Genomic DNA, 17,433 nt, shown 5'->3' on the forward strand with positions numbered 1-17,433 from the left:
CGAACTCCTGTGTTGTTCTCAGTATTATCTTGATCTTTAAAGTATGTACTTTTTTGAGTATTGTTTTGATTGTTTAAGCGCTTTGTGACCCTGGTCTGGAAAAGCGCTATATAAATAAATATTACTTACTTACTTACTTACTTACTATTTAGGAACATTCCCCGCCAAATTAAAACGTACTCCGAGACTCAAAATCAGTTTGGTAAGTCATAGTTTCTAAATCAGGAGTATAGTTTTACCTTTATTAACCAAAATAAGAATCATATAATAATCATATTTACATGTTTTATACATTATTTATCATTATTCATCATTTATACAAATGTAATTTATTTAATAGTAATTAAAAGTAATTATTATTTAAGGATAATACAAAACAAGTGAAAAAATGTCTTAACATGTTTAAAACATGTAAATATAGTATACATTATTTATTTTCCAAGATAGTTTTTTCAATTTACTTCGTTTTTTCAAAGGAATAATGTAAAACAACTGAAAAAATAAATATGCAAAAAAACATGTAAATATGAAATTAATTTAATTTTTAATCATTCTTCATTTTTCAATTTAAACAAAATATTAAAAATATAATTTAAACTAATTCAAGTGTGAAATTACTAATTTAATCAAATCAAACCTATATTGCTTGTATTTAGGTAAGGTTAGGTTAGGTAGGTAGAACTTTATTGAGCTAAATTGTTTTTTTTCCAATTAGCCACAGCAATACAGCAATTTTTCATAACAAAAAATAAATAAAAATAAAATAAGAACAAGAACAAAGAGAAATAAAGAGAAAGAACAAGATGATACAATCTAAGTCTAAAGATAAAGAACATAGAATCAAATAAAGAACATAGATCAAATTTATTTGTTTATATAATTTGTAACTTTTTCGCCCAAAAATGAGTCTGATGCAGGTATGAGTTGCTCACATATTTGACTGGGTTTAACCAATTAATTGTATTCATATTATTACAACTATTACAGTGTCTTTAACTCCAAATTTATATACGAAACCACCCCAAAAAGGAGAAACAATGAGTCAACACACAACACTACATGACAATTATTGCACATGAGCTCATTCACAAAATAATAAGTTTGTTTACTTCAGAAAATAATGGTCTCTGTGTAAGAATCCCGGCGTTTAAAAAAGCTTTCCCTGCTGACATCTCTGCATATTTAAGCCTTCCTTTGGTGCGGGTGGATTTTATTTTCATGTCTGTGGGTTCTGTCAATACACACTTGCACCGAGCAGTTAACACTTCAGTTACAAAAGGACACACACACACACACACACACACACTCAGTCTGCTTGTAGATTCCTCCTACTGCTTCTCCTCCCACCGTGATAAAACTATCAAGCTGTGGTGTCACTGACATGCTCAGATGCAATATTCCGACGACCTCCGGAATATTCCAGGGACGTTGACAGAAAAAAAATGGCGTTTACCTGAGAAGAGCATCCACAGCTCCCCCCGCAAGGACTCGGGAACGCCACGGACGATCAAATCCCTTGTCTTTCTGGTGAAGAACATGTTGGTGCCTCGTCCGTACTCAGAAAAATGGATGTTCCACGACTGCCCTTTCATTTTCTCCTTCAGCTGGAAGACACAAACATGACAATCTCCCGGCGTCAGATGCTTTCACAGCCTGCAGGACGCACTGAACAGAACGTCAACAAACACTCAGAGTAATTTGCTGTCACAACATCTGAGATGTTTGTTGCTGAACTCCCTGTACAAAGCTCTATATTGGAAGAAGGACTAAAAAAAGGGAATAAAAAAAACAACAACACCCATCGCTCCTTAAAAGAATTACAATCTCCAAAATAGACATGGGGTAGATGCTCTTCAAAGTATTGTGAGCAAACTTTGACTCAAGGGTCTTTCAGGGGTCAAGGAGACGCCGGACAAATCGCAGTTGAGTTTGATTGATCATTTTGTAAGATTTCCTTAAATCAATAAATTGTTAAATTGGATAGTATTTCTACTTGGGTGTGTGTAAATATTATACTGTATATATACGATTACACCTTTTTTTATTAAAGGCGCTTTACAAACAATACTTACTTACTTCCTAACATATAATTATTATTTAGAATGAACGCGAAAAGAACAATGAAATCTCCTTAGATCCCAGTGACGACTGAGGACGAGAGGATACAGTCGACTCGGACAGCTTTTGCATAGTTATTGTTTATACTTAAATAAAGTGTGTAAAAATTCAATCTTTTTTTTTTTAAATTTACAATTAACACGTAAATATTCACAGCGTTTGTAATTCATTACTCGCCAAATATAGGATTAATGAAAGTCTGTGAGATCGGGGCGATGACTGAGGACGAGAGGATGCAGTCGACTCCGGCAGCTTTTGCATAGTTCTGTTATAGTTTATACTTTAATAAAGTGAAATAAAAATTGAATCATTATATTTTTTAATTTACAATTAACACGCAAATATACACAGCGTTTGTAAGTCATTACTCCGCAGATAAAGGAATAATAAAAGTCTGTGAGATTGTGGCAATGACTGAGGACGAGAGGATACAGTCGACTCCAGCAGCTTTTTAAAGCTGACGTTCGGACATATTTTGTTTTCAAAGGAAATGAAAGTAGTTACGACTTTGTCAAGAGTCATGTGGTATGTGGGCTGTAAATAAAAACACCAGAGTCAAGTACTCGACAATACTACAAATGATTCCTATAGTATTGCGATACATCATATCGTTGCCCCTGTATCTTGTTATGTATCGTATCGCTAGATTCTTGCCAATACACAGCCCTAATGTTTCATAACTGTACGTTCCACATGATTTCTTTATGTGTATACAGGCTATAATCAATGTAATGAGATTTTAAGAAATATTTTAAAGAGTTTTACACCGGTACAAAAAAATATTAAATGTTTAAGGTACGGTAAGATAAGATAAAACGTTATTGATCCCTCAGGAGGTCTCCTTCAGGAAATTGTTTTTTTTCCAATAGCCACAGAAAACGCAGCAATTTTTCATAAAAAATAAATCAAAATAAAATAAGAACAAGAACAAAGGTAAATAAAGAGAAGATTATACAATCTAAGTCTAAAGATAAAGATAAAAATATCTTATGTTTATGTTTAAATATGTTTATCATTGCTCCAAACAAAGTAACAGGAACTGGAGGTACTACATTTCTTTAAATTATTATATATTACATTTGCTACAAATAAATATATAAAATCTGATACATTTTATTTAAACATTTAATTCACACAATGTAATCCTTCTCTTGTCAAATAGCAGCAATATATGACTTTTTTGTGCAAATTCCTGGTTGTAATTCTGCTCCCATTTACCATTTTGGGGTCGAGATTTTCCCCATCCTGAGGGTGGAACACAGTCATGAGGGCCTCAGTGCTCACTGCCTTGCTGCTGTCCTTCTGGCCGACCATGAGCGTCACGTCCTCCGGGTTGTCCTCGAAGTGGTTTATGAGCGACTGACACTCTCCCCGGATGGCCTTGACGCAGGAATAATTCGTCAAACGTCACAGTCGCAGAGACGCCGAAGATGTTCGTACCTTAGAGGAAGCGCTGTGCTGAGGGCTCGCGCTGATCCCACATCTGCTTCGGATGGTGTTCGCCAGACGCTGGTAGTCGCGCACCTCGGAGAACCTCAGCGCCCTCTTGCCTCGCACGCACACCGTCAACGCTCGGCAGTTGGCTTCCGGCTTCTCCACATTGACGACCTTAAAGGACGCGCCAGAGGTCGTTCAGGCGACTGACACAGATTCATGTTTCCGACGACTTTACTCTTTACCTCTCGCATCGGGACGATGACGTGACACTGGCTGCCGTCCTGACTGGCGAAGCACAGGTAGCTCTCGGACAAGCAGATCTTCCCCAGCGTGTTGAAGTGGCTGAAGGGAACCCACAGGAAGCACTCGTGCACCTCCAGCAGGTTCTCCTCCTTGGGGAGTCGGAAAAACGTCCGGAACTGGTCGCTCTTGGCGTGGGCTTCCAGGCCCCTGTGGAAGGATGGTACACATGTTTCTGATCTGTTTGTGAGGAAAACACTCGTCTTATCAAGGCAGACGAGTGACCCAGATTCATTTTAATTAAAGGGTTGGTGCAGCGCTCAGGGCGAGCGTCTCCGGAACTTGGGTTGGAAAATGTGAATCCAAGAGGGCCACGTTATATACATAGTACTGGGACTGTTTTAGAGAGCTGTCGATCCAAAAGACAGAATTTTAAAAGAAGAAGGAGTTCTTGTTTTATATACTCACAAAAAGAAGGATTTAATCAAATTCTTTATTGTGACAAAACAAGGAAACCAAATAACATTTTGTGGCCCTCTGACTGGATTTAAGTGGCCCTCAGGAGATCACAATAAAACTGTTACTAATTTAACTCAACAATTACTTGTTAAGGGGTTTATTTTTCCTTCTCCTTTTCTGTGTTTTTTTCTTCGCAAAATAAAAAAAAAAGCCATTTTAGAAAATATCAAAACAGCAATATATTGCCTTTTTTTTATACTGTATACATATTCAAAAAGCACTGTATCGATTTAAAAAATAATAATTAATAAATCAAATTAGTTGAATTTTATAATAGATCATATTTTTTTAAATAAATGTACCATATCAAATAAAATATTACAGCTTATAATATAATAATGTCATGGTATATTTACACCGTATGTTTATTGTTTTTTTTAATAGAAAATTCCAAATAAAAATAATAATTAATAATAATAATAACAACATCTTCGGCCGGGTGAAAGTAAATTTTCTGTAAAAAATAAAATAATAATATATATATATATATATATTTTATGATTATTACATTCACATTGAAAGCTGACAATAACAAAGAATAATCCCATTATATAATGGTATGTTTTTAAGTCTTACACATTTTCATAATTTGTGTAAGATAAATTAAGTGAAAACCACTTACTTTGGCTATCTTCGGACATATTTTGTTATCTTTAAAAACTAAAATGTAATGTACATTTTATTAACAATATTAAAATGACAAAAATATAAAGCATAAACAACATATAGACGTGAGATGGAGCTAAAACATCGACGTCCATAAGAAACAAAGATATGGGCAGAAGAATTCTCCTGATAACACGAACACAGGGATGAACAGATAGGAAATCTGCGGGGAAGCGTCAGATATAATCAGCTGACCTTTCAAGCACAGATCCTGGGGACCAGGTGAAAATGAGGACATTTTGAAAAAGGCCAAGAAAATGGATGGATTAGCCATTAAAACATCTTCAGGGTATTACCTGATTTATTACCCTACCTAAACCCATGCATACGTCTATGAATACATAAAGAATATAGACGTTACCTTTTAGTGATCTGCAAGGGGTCGGAGAGCGCCGGCTCCCGCTCGAAGGACTCTTTATCAAAAAGGCGTTTGATGGAGTAGTCGGCCAGCTGCTCCATGATGACGAAGGTTTCGTTGAGGTGAAGCAACATGGAGAAGTAATGGTCCTCGCCGTGAGCCACCACGTGGATGCTCTCGGTCAGAAGGACGTTGGAGGTTTTCTCCAGACGCCAGATCTCGTCCCAGGAGATGATCAGTTTGACTGCGACCACGAATAATCAGATTAGAAAAACATTCATTTTCTTAACTGCTTAATCCCTTATGGGGGTCACTGGGGCAGCTGGAGCCTATCCCAGCTTCTATGGGCGAGAGGCAGGGGACACCCTGGACAGGACGCCAGTCAGTCTCAGGACACACAAAGACAGTCAACCATTCAAACGCACACACTCATACCTATGGACAATTTCCCCAAGTTCCCAATCAACCTCTGTATGTTTTTGGAATGTGGGAGGAAACCGGAGTGTCCGGAGTAAACCCAGAACATCTTGGTATGAGGCGAACACTTTAATTAACTTATTTTATAGATTGATTGTTGACTTTTATAACCCATATAGCTTTCTGTCCAGTCATGGTAAGGACAGGTATCGTCAAGGTTTGGTCCAATACCAACTCGGTAATTTTGAACCAGTTCCCTAAGAGTGTACCTACAAATAAAATGAACTTTTAAAAATGTAATTTACAATGAGGACGAGAGGATACAGTCGATTCCAGCAGTTTTTAAAGCTAATGTTTTCACATATTTTGGTTTAGAAAACTAATGAAAGCAGTAAAGACTACGCCATGAATTCTGCAAGTACTTGGACAATACTATAATTATATGCTAACTACTACGTTATTATCGTTGACCCTGTATCAGGATACTCACGTATCGCAAGATTCTTGCCACTACACAACCGTAACTGGTCATTACATCAGCACATCATCACAAGCTAGTTTTTGTGAAAATTCAACTTGTGTCGCACATGTATTTAAGGTCTTTGTGAGCCACAACAAAGATCTTGGGGGATCTAGATTTGACCCCAAGCTTGACACACACAAGACGTTTTATGCCGATACTTATGGCTTGAGATGTGGATTTAAATAAAATATATTTGATGTCATGAGCAGTTTTGTGTAACTTACTTACTAAAGGAACTTGATTTGTGTATTGCTTTTGATTGTTCAAGCGCTTTGTGACCCTGGTCTAGAACAGCGCTTTACAAATAACTATTACTTACTTAATTACTTATAGTACTTGTTGTTGTTGTTTTTAAAGTAACTCAGTTACTTTAAGTTACTCGTTAGTTTCACGTTAACTAGTTACTAGGGAAAGTAACTTTTTTGTAAGAGAGTAAAGTGTCAGGTCGGATTAAGTTTCATTGCTGGGATTTAATCAATTCAGACAAAAAAGTTAACAATAAATGAAATAAACAAAACGCACCATAGCATTCCCATCGTCATATAATACATCATCCATGTCTATACTATAGCCAACAACCTAAACTTCTACCCATTTATCATTGTGTATAAATATAAAAAGTCATGAGCCATTTTGGGTAAGTAACTTTAACAATAGTAACTTAGTTACATTAGTAGTTAATTTTTTCAAAAGTAACTTAGTTATAAGTAACTACTTCTAATAGAGGAAGAAAGTGTTTGGATGCTGTGATTAACCAAATCAGACAAAAGCTAACACTAAATAAAATAAACAACCTTTAAATAAATAACTTGAAAAATAAAATAATAATTTGTGTTTTTGTGTTACTTTTTTCCATCAAAGTGATACCGTGTTCAGTTTTAGTGCTTCGCGTTTTATTTTAAAATATACATTCTTGAACGCACCATAGCATTCCCATCGTCATTGAACGCATCATCGACGTCCATACATTAGGAGGTACATCATTCACACATTCATTGATTTAAAAACAGTAACAACCTAAACTTCTACCTATTCATCATAGTGTATGAATATAAATAGCCGTGGTTAGTTACCACAAAAACTAACCAAGTTACTGTTACACGTTACGATACATAAGAAAGCAATTTAAAATCCAAAGGCATAACTTTCCAAATGGATATTGTATAACCATAAAAAAAAAACATTTTCTATTCGGCTCACTTTTTCCCGTCTGCTGTTGGACGGCGGCCAGTCCTAATGGCTGCGTCACAATAGCAGTTTTATAAACCTTTTTCAATTACACTGAGAGGGGAAAAAGCGAAGAACGGAAAAGGAGCCGCCACTCACCCTCCGACCCGAGCAGGTAGGAATAGAAGCAGAGGAAGTTGGTGCTGAGGTAGAGCCAGCCCTGGCACGGCACTTTGCCTCTCCAGTAGCTGCATGAGTAATACGTGACCAGCTTCTCCTCCAGCGGCAGCTCGAACCACTTCTCGAACCTCAAATAGGCTTCTCTGAACTTCTCCGGGTCCTCCTCCAGCACCAGAGAGCTCTTCCCCTCCTCTGCGATCAGACCCTGGAACACACGGGCGGGAGAGAGTCACAGCTGGAAGTGGTTTGTTGGAAGGGATTTAGAGCACTTTTACGTTTGCGTTCTTTCAATCAATGTATCTTAAATACTACTTAGCCTCGATTAAAGCTTCACCTCAGGTTGATAGAGTATGAAGGTATCAGTTCCATCTCAATATTAAATGGTTGAAATTAACATTTAATTCTTATTGAAATGTTACCTCTTTTTTTTTTATAATTTAATTGAATGATTTTTTTAATTAAATACTGATTTTTTTTACTAATAATTGAATTCTATTAGTTATATACGTTTGTTTTTATAATTTAATTTAAAAAAAACTTAAAAGAAAGGTCTTTCAAATAATTAGTCATTTTCCAGTTGCACCATCATAATAACATTTGTATTTTGAATTTAAAAGACCACTAATTAAGAATAATAAATTTAGATGATTTATTTTTGAATTATTGTAATAGGAAGATCGAACTCTATGTGTAACTATATTCAGTGTTACTTTTTTTTTCTTTTTTTTTTTACCCTTTTTGATTTTTTTTTAATTTAATTTAAAAGAAAAGCAAACATTTAAATATACAAATGATTGAATAGAATTAATCAATAAAAACAAATTCAATCTCTTTATATGATTTATTTTAACCCTTGTGTTATCTCGGGGTCCAGGTGACCCAAAAGCCCGAAAACAAATGTCATTGTTTTATCCTTTGTGTTGCTTTTGGGTGAAGACGAACAACCTCCTAGTTCAATTATTCAAAAAAGGAATTCAATGCTTTAAAAAAATAAACAAGAATTAAAAATTAATTTGAAATGTTGAATTAAACCATTCATTATTCTGATGGCACTTTCATAATGTACTGTATATTGTTAACGAGAAGATAAAATGGTATCCATAATAGAAAAGCTGGTTGCAGTGACTCAACCTCGGGGTAGAAACTGTATTTTCATCTAAAAAGCTCCCACTTCTAATCCCGTCTTACCCGGATCTTGCCCTGCACGAAGCTGGTGATGTCTTCGCTGGAGTCAAAAACAGAAAGTGTTCTCATTATATTCTGTTGGAGCCAATCCCAGTGCTGGAAGATCTCCTCTTTGGTGACGCCTGAGGAACAAAAGAAAGAGTTTTACATCAACGTTATCTTTTTAAAAGAATATCAGAAGTAGTACCAGTTGAAATAGTAGTTGTAGCTGTAGGATTTTTGTAAATTATGTTAATTTTTTGCTTAGTTATGTGTCAAACTTGGACATTTTAATGTAGAATTAACTAGTAATGTAACCTATGAAGGCGCCATGGCTTAAGATAAGATAAGGAACATCGACTATCAACAATTATACAGTGAATTTCATTAACAGTAAACTTCATGTTGTCATTAAATTCTATAATCTGTATCATGAACGATAGATCTTTTTTAAACAAATATTTGTATATTTTCCAAATTATCTAATGTGTTTCTAATTCCAATAATTAAAAAAAATACATTTTCTTAAACTCAATATTTTTTCAACTTTTAATTTAATGTAAAATTATTCAGATTCACCAGACTATTTTGAATTCAAAAGGCTACGGAAAAAAAAGATAACTTTGCATTATCGGAATTATAATAAGGTAAACCTATGTATCCTCTCGTCCTCAGTCATCGCTGGGATCCAACGAGGTTTCATTGTTCCTTTAGCTTTAATATATTCACATGTTAATTATAATTAATAATTATATGTAAGTAAGTAAGTATTATTTGTAAAGCGCCTTTAATAAAATAGGTATATATTTAGTTTTTTAATCGATACAGTGCTGTTGAATATTGGTATTTTTTGCGATATTTTCTCACAACCCAAGTAAAAACACTGTACAATACAACCTCACAAATCATTTATTTGATAGTATTCAAATTTTTTGAATGTATTTATAAAATAAAACAAATGATCTTTTCAATATAAATAAGACTGAATTAAATACTTTTTTTTAAAAATGCAACCTTTTAAATATACTGATAACTAAAAAAATATATTAAAAAAAACAACAAAGAAATGCTTGAATGAAAACTAAAAATATTTCAGTCTTTGAAATGTTTAATTTAACCATTCAAAATACTTCCTTACAAAACAAGTTCAATTTTAGAATACTAAAGTATAGGCCATCAAATATATCCCTGCATTAAGTATGTGATCTTATAGTTCATTTAAAAATAAATGGTACTTCTTAATCTTTTCATTCAGGATACCAAACACTGCAGGCAACAGCTGGACGAGTGCTTGTAAAATCATTACTAATGACAAAAATGGGGGTCAAAGTTCAGACACTTACCACATGCTATCGACCAGTACACTTGGGAGTCCGGTGTGTGATGAAGTATGCGGTAAGGAGCGACTCTGGATGTGGAGTCCAGCACCGTGTCCAAAGTTCCCACGAGGAGACCTGCACAGAACAAATATGAATTTAACCATCAATAGAAACTATTTAAACTCAATTTAACACATGTTTAGGTCCAGAAAGAAAGATGAACCCATTCCTTGAATCGCAGAACTAGGCTATTTTTTTGTGAAAACCAAAACATAACTCATGCTCGAGGTCTTACGATGCATTATTGATGAATTTATGATGGACACTAAAAGGTTGTATGTTAGTATTAATCAAACAAACTGCAGCAACAACTGTCAAGAAAAGTAAACAGTATTTTTAAGGGTGTGTATTGGAAAGAATGTGGCATTACAATACGTATCACGATACAGGGTCAATGAAAGAATATATTGCCGTATATTGTGATACTGTAGGAACAAGGATATATTTGTGGTATAGTGAAGTACTTGACTCTGGTGTTGCAGAATTTACAGACCACATGACTCTTGACAAAGTCATAACTTCATTTGTTTTGAAACCGAAACCAAAACATGTCCAAACACCAGCTTTAGTCGACTGTTTCCTGTTTAATTGCAACACAAAAATGAACTAACATCCGGAATATTTGCAGCTAAAAAGATATTATTTAAAAAGCAAACATCAACTAATAAAACTATTATTGTTTTTTAAAATCTATACAGTGCTTTTTGAATATTTATACAGTATCAAGAAAAAAAGCAATATATTGCGCATCTTTGTTATTTTTTTTTTTTTGTACTTTATGTTTACATTTTTTAAATTTAAATCTTCTAAAAGAAAGGTTATCATCTAATCAATCTATTATTATGTGAGCCATGAATCAAAATAATTAATAAAGATAAGGATTAATGATGAATACTCATTGTACATTAATAAAATTAGCATTTAATAATGTAAATATACCTTAATTTAACTTGTATTAGTTAAGTTTTAATAAAATGGATTGAACCATCTATAACCAAATATTTTTCAAATATATGAATACCGCTAAAGTACACAAATTTCCTTATTTTGCGTTGTTTCTTTGTGTTCCATACGTCAACCGATGCAATGTACTTGTACCATACATTTCATCGGTTGAAGTACACAAAAAAAATGTAATTCCTTGATTTTAGAGGTATTCATATATTTGCAAAATATTTTTTCTTTAAACAACTTCATCCAAATCGGTTTGTTCTTCCTCATCTACAGTCGACGATTCCAAGACGATAAGATTTAATTTGCCTTGTTATCACCAGTCGTATTAATATCCCAGTTATTGCTCTGCTAACTGACGGCGAGTCATTAGCGACACGGTGAAAAACATCTGTTCGTTCTCGACTCGTTCCTGACAATCTCTTCCTCCGTTTAATGACCGCAGGGGTCCGTGGAGGCACGTCGGGGGGCGACTCCGGTGGGCTGCCTGTCGGACATTCATCAGCTCGCCACATGCCCTCGTAAGAGACAATTAAAGAATCCTGTGGAGGCTCAGCGTCGTGCATCTTCCACGACAGATTCACGGAGAGACATCCCATCATGAGGCCGGAGAGGTTCTTTACTATGGCTGTGTGTTAGCAAAAAACTATCGACACGATACGCATCACGATACAGGATAACAGGGTTATGATATATTGTGATACTGTAAGAACCAGGATATATTTGGAGTATTGCCAAAGAGCACTTGTCTTAACTGTATCCTCTCGTCCCCAGTCATCATCGAATCTCACAGGATTTCCTTGTTCCTCTAGCTTCGGAATGACTGCGGCCATCTAGTGGCCTGAAGTTTAATTGCAACACGAAAATGAACAAACTTCGTAATTAATTGCATGTTGATCGTATATTTTAAAATAATTTAATTATTTTATTCTATGTAAACTTTCACGATTAAAAGAATACACCATAAGAAGTGCTGATGATTTGAATTAATTATTGTGTAAATGTTTTAAAAAGTAAGAAAATTAAAGTCAAATACTAGACTGTTTGAATATCTTTGTGGTAAAGTGTAAAAAAAAAAGAATTGCTATAATCAAGTGTATCAATATTTGAACATACCTGTATTATCCAAATAATTCTAATATTACAAAAGTACTGTACATTTTCAATATTTTCAAACTCATGACCTTTTAAATTCAATATATAATTGTTAATTAAAAAAAAGTGTCACCAGACAATATGGAATTTAAAGGCTACAAATTAAAAATATATTTTTTAATATTGTAAATATTTTTGAATACACCTTTTTACTGTATAATATATAATTTAATATATACAAATTATTGAATTATAAGATTAAATGCCTAAAAAAAACGTTTATTTCTTTCGAAATTCAACCTTTCAATACATTTGTGTTTGTCACCACCTTTCATTTTAATTGTGTATTTGTTTATTGTTTGTAAGCGCCTTGTGACCCTTGTATGCGAAAGGCGCCTCACAAATAATACTTACTTACTGACATTACCATTCAAAGGTCAATTTTTACTATACCATAGAGGAAGTACTAAGAGTATGAGAACACAGCCAGGCAAGGTTTTATTTTTTTAAGAATAAATCACTGCATTAAAAAGGTGCTTTATTTTGCTTTTAAACTTGTATTCTCTAAACCATCAGCTACATGTAGAAGTACATGTTAAGGTACATGTGGAAGTACATGTTAAGGTACATGTGTAAGTACACGTTAAAGGTACGCGGCAACTGCATCTAAAAAGTGAGAATCAAAGTCGATAAAGTCTCCTGCGCGTTTGTTTTGAAACAGCGAAGCTCGCTCTGTGATATATTCTATTAATTAATCAGAAGATGAGTTGGTTTCAAATTTCAGGTGTTTCTGTCTCTGTAATAACCAGAGGCTTTTAAAAAGCTATTTCTATTTAATATTAAACAGTTATTGTACACAAAAAACACCTTTTTAATGCAAGGATAAGAGAAGGTAGTTCGGAAGCTCAATGCAGATACAAATAAAACACCAGGGAAAACTAAGATTAAAGACATTTCTATGAAATTACGAAGAATTAAAATCAAATGTATTGTGTCTGCTTTGAGTTCCACTGGTTACTACTGGTTTATTCACCAGTATTTCTGATTAAATACTTTCACAACCGCAATGAACTTGGATTATATTTGTAATAAATATCTTCAACTGAAGATATTTGATGTAAAAAAAATACAAAATATAGGATTAAAATATATAAATTAACATAAATGTTGAATATATTCAAAGACTATTGCATAATAAAAATGGCAAAATATTCGTTTTTACGCATAAAGGTGAAATAAAAATACTAAAAATGACATAATAAAAGATAGAAAAGGAGGAAATGAATCCCTGAAAGAAAATGTAAATTGTAGAAACGGAACTGCTTTAATAGAAGCGACAACAGAACCTTTTCTACATCCTGCAGACCTCAAGAGAGACGGTTAAATAAAGATGTAGCCTCAGGCTGTCCTCGTCTACTACTCTACTGCGACAAAAAAAAAAAGAAGGTCAGATTAAGAATCAATATTCATTCCTGTCATTGATTACGGCCAATAAGTCATGACCGTGAGAAGAAGAATCCATCATTCAAGAGCAAAGTCGACCTTAAGCAGCCGTTTGGCTTCCGTGTCCTTAAAGAAATACTGGAAAATGTAGTCATTTGTTGGAGATTTTCTTCAGATAAAGTAACAATTAATCACTTTTAGTCTAATTTAGGCATCGTTGATCAGATCTAAACCAGAATCATCAGTTTAATCCAAGCGTACACAGCTAGTATTCAAGTGGATAATCCTACTTGATGAATCCGATAAATCACAGAGGATAGACAGGTGGTCAAACACCGGGCTAATGATGACATTAAAAAACGTTTTCAGCTCCATGACAACAACAAAAAAGACTGAAGCAGAAGATAGAATTTACCGTAAAATACACTAGAAGATCGAGAAGACGACTTTATTAATCCCTACGGCAGCTTCCCTCTGGGAAATGAAGGCTCTATATCAAATAAAGCCATTGAAACCACAAACATGAAGAGAAAAACCTCATAATACACGACAATCATAAGCCATGGCTGTTGTTTTTAACTCCCACACACAAGGGTTCAAAATCTTTGTTTATAGTACGATAAAGTGTATATAGAATGAAATAATTGGATTTGTATTTATAAATAACACGCAAATATTCACGCCATTATTTCATTTTTGTGTTGCGATTAAACTTCACTCATGTGGTTCTGTAAATTCTCAGACGCCAGAATCAAGTATGCAATACGACAATATGTAGCGTTGTTGCAACAGTATCAGAGTATATTGTTACCCCTATAACAATGAAATCCTGCAAGATCGTGGCGATCTGAGGACGAGAGGATACAGTCGACTCCAGCAGCCATTTCACCAGTTTTGTTGTTACTTTGTCACAGTCAAAAGGACGAATGTTTGAGGTTTAACTGCAGCACACAAATGAATAAACGCTGTGAATATTTGAGTGGTAATTATAAAAAATATATATATATTTTGAATGATTGCCTTTTATACACATGATATTAAAAGATAAACCATAAAAATAGATGGCAGCAGTTCTCTCTCTCTGATGCTAACGGAATAATAAAATTTTGCGAGATCCTGGTGGTGACTGAGGACGAGAAGATACAGTTGAGTCCAGCAGCTTTTAAAGCAAAGATGTTTGGACACATTTTGGTTTCAAAACAAATTAAATTATCAGTAACAACTTTCATGTGGTTCTGTAAATTCTCCAACGCCAGAGTCAAGTACGCAATATGACAATATGTGTCGTTATTGCATTAGTATCGCAGTATATTGTATCGTTGCCCCCATAACAATGAAATCCTGCAAGATCGTGGCGATCTGAGGACGAGAGGATACAGTCGAATCCAGCAGCTTTTAAAGCTGAAGTTTGGACACATTTTGGTTTCAAATGATGGTACAGAACCACACAAGAGTCAAGTACGCAATACGACATTATGTAGCGTTACTTCAACAGTATCGCAGTATATTATATTGTTGCCCCCATTTCGTGATACACAACATATCCCAAGAGTCTCACCAATACACGCTCCTGATAAACACCATAATTAAACCTAATAATTAATGAAGATGGTGAAGATGAGTAAAAGACAATGTTTGTGACAAAGACCTGCAGCATGTACATATTGCTAAAACACAACCTCGCTCATATTTGTTCCCAAAGTCTTTAAAAATCAGGAGAGACAAACATACAGTACACTGTCGCCGGCATACAATCAAATATACGTAGACACAAACAAACATCTTGTTGTATCAAGTCTAAAGCTCAGTGATATGGTGCACTTTATTTAAGGTTTTTTTTTGACAGTAGTGCCATTTTAATATTATTATTATTTCTTCATCTACTGATCGGCCCTTGAATTTGGGGCCAACATTAAACCAAGTTGGGCGTACAAAAAAGATAAGAGATCTAGAGCAGGGGTCCCCAATCTTTTTCGTACCATGGACCGGTTAAAAATGTCAGGATTATTATTCACGGACCGACCTTCAAAAAGTACAAAGACAATACATATATATATGCTGTATAGCTGCAATAAAAGTATAATTAAATACATGAAACAAATAAATAAACATATCACTATAACGCTGAATCTGCCAGAGCTCTGGACTGGTAACAACAAGATGTTTTGGCATTTAAATCAATGTATATTTGATCGTATGCTGATGATAGTGTTCTCTCTATGTGTGTGTTTTTGTTAAACTTTTTTTTAAGTTAAGTTTGTGCCAATTTTTGAGTTTGTTTTTCAGGCGGAAAGTTCCTCAAGAGTTGGCATAAACACTAATTTTATTTCAGATAAAATACTTTTTTTTTTTCTCTAAATAAAACAACTTTAGTCAGAAATACTGAATAGAAACTGGGTTGTTGTTTTTTTCAATTCTGAGCCCGTGGGTTTGGAACCACTGACCTAGAGGACATCTTGGGATTCATATGCTTGAGCAGGTCCAAGATGGAAAGCATAAGATGAAAAGAAAAAACATCTTCTCGACGCTATAATACATTGTGGAAAGAAAAAAAATAAAAATATTGGGACTTGAATCCAAATGTTTAAAGGAAAAACAATCTGTTGAACGTGACACTGTGAACTTTGTATAATAAATAAATGTACTTTATGACATTCCTTCACTTATGTAGGAAGAAGAATACACTCTTGTTTTGGGAGGATGTCCAGCAGCTGTTCTTGTCTACCTGTTGCAGGTGCTGTCAGACACCAGCAGCAGAACCCGCCCCTGCTCACCGCGAATAAGAAACCAAGGAATAGGAACTAGCTTTTGTTTTTGTTTTTGTATAACTGGACGACAACACTCGTGTTTGATCGAAGCAAAACGTTACCTGTCAGTCCGCCTCCACCCTCGCCGTACCCGCGTCTCCTTTGCAGTACGAAGTACTCGTTATCCTTCTCGGTGACCCACAATTTGAAGGCGTTTTTCAGCAGGATTTCTTCCGGTTTTAGCCACATTTTGGAAAAAAAACAAAATAGTTATCTTGTGATTCCAGCACACATGTCAAGGTTTTGGCGAGTCGATGTCCCACATCGAACCAGCGGTCGTTTGTTTGTGTGTCAGAATCCCTCCCTTCACACGTCGACAAGAAATGCTGCCTGCGCGCAACGCATCCTGGGAGTCGTAGTTGTGGACGAGCAGGAAGTCATTTTTAGCGGAAGAGGATATGATGTGTTAGCACTGTTTAGCTTGGATTTGTTTTTGTAATTACGTGTGTTTAACCAAACACTTTTTGCAAAGATTAATTTTAATATATATTTTAGAAACAGTAACCACTTAAAATGCCTTTAAAAAAATTACTTAAATTACTGGAAATTTCGCGTGAAAATGATCAACAAGCTAAAATATTTCAAAGGTACATATTTACCAAAATAAAACCAAACGTATCACCATAGCAACACTTTAATGCCAAATAACGAATGCTGGCCTCCTCTTAAGAGATTTTGAAATAAAAATGCGTGGCTAAATCCCACGTTGCATTTTCATTTAAAATTATTGTTATTTTAGATGTGTTTTTTATTTTATTTTTTATAAACAACTTCAGTGAGGTCATTTAAAAACGTTTTGGTCACAATATCCAAGATATAATAGGTAATTTAATATCTCAAAAGTATTTAGTACATTTTAAATAGGGCTCAGAGAAAAATACTTTTACGTATTATTGTTTTGTTTTTTTTAGGTGGAACTTAAAGTGCATTCAAAATCAGTTTTAAATTTAAATACATAGCATGAAAATT

The 17,433-nt window shown here is 34.5% G+C and overlaps 1 protein-coding gene across 1 annotated transcript in view; it reads right to left on the minus strand.

Moving 5' to 3' along the window:
- Window positions 1-16,776, minus strand: part of tbc1d8b (TBC1 domain family member 8B) — a 29,755-nt gene extending 12,979 nt beyond the window's left edge. The window contains exons 1-9 of the mRNA XM_087807334.1: window positions 16,527-16,776; window positions 10,133-10,243; window positions 8,814-8,932; window positions 7,605-7,830; window positions 5,342-5,582; window positions 3,798-4,005; window positions 3,559-3,726; window positions 3,337-3,498; window positions 1,454-1,604 (exon numbers count right to left, since the gene is read on the minus strand). Of these exons, the coding sequence (XP_087663460.1) occupies window positions 1,454-1,604; window positions 3,337-3,498; window positions 3,559-3,726; window positions 3,798-4,005; window positions 5,342-5,582; window positions 7,605-7,830; window positions 8,814-8,932; window positions 10,133-10,243; window positions 16,527-16,653 (1,513 nt within the window). The 5' untranslated portion in view covers window positions 16,654-16,776. The remainder of the gene's footprint in view (window positions 1-1,453; window positions 1,605-3,336; window positions 3,499-3,558; window positions 3,727-3,797; window positions 4,006-5,341; window positions 5,583-7,604; window positions 7,831-8,813; window positions 8,933-10,132; window positions 10,244-16,526) is intronic.
- Window positions 16,777-17,433: the final 657 nt, after the last annotated feature.

This window comes from Callionymus lyra, chromosome 14, assembly GCF_982586985.1.
Source record: "Callionymus lyra chromosome 14, fCalLyr1.hap1.1, whole genome shotgun sequence".
NCBI classification, from domain to species: domain Eukaryota; kingdom Metazoa; phylum Chordata; class Actinopteri; order Syngnathiformes; family Callionymidae; genus Callionymus; species Callionymus lyra.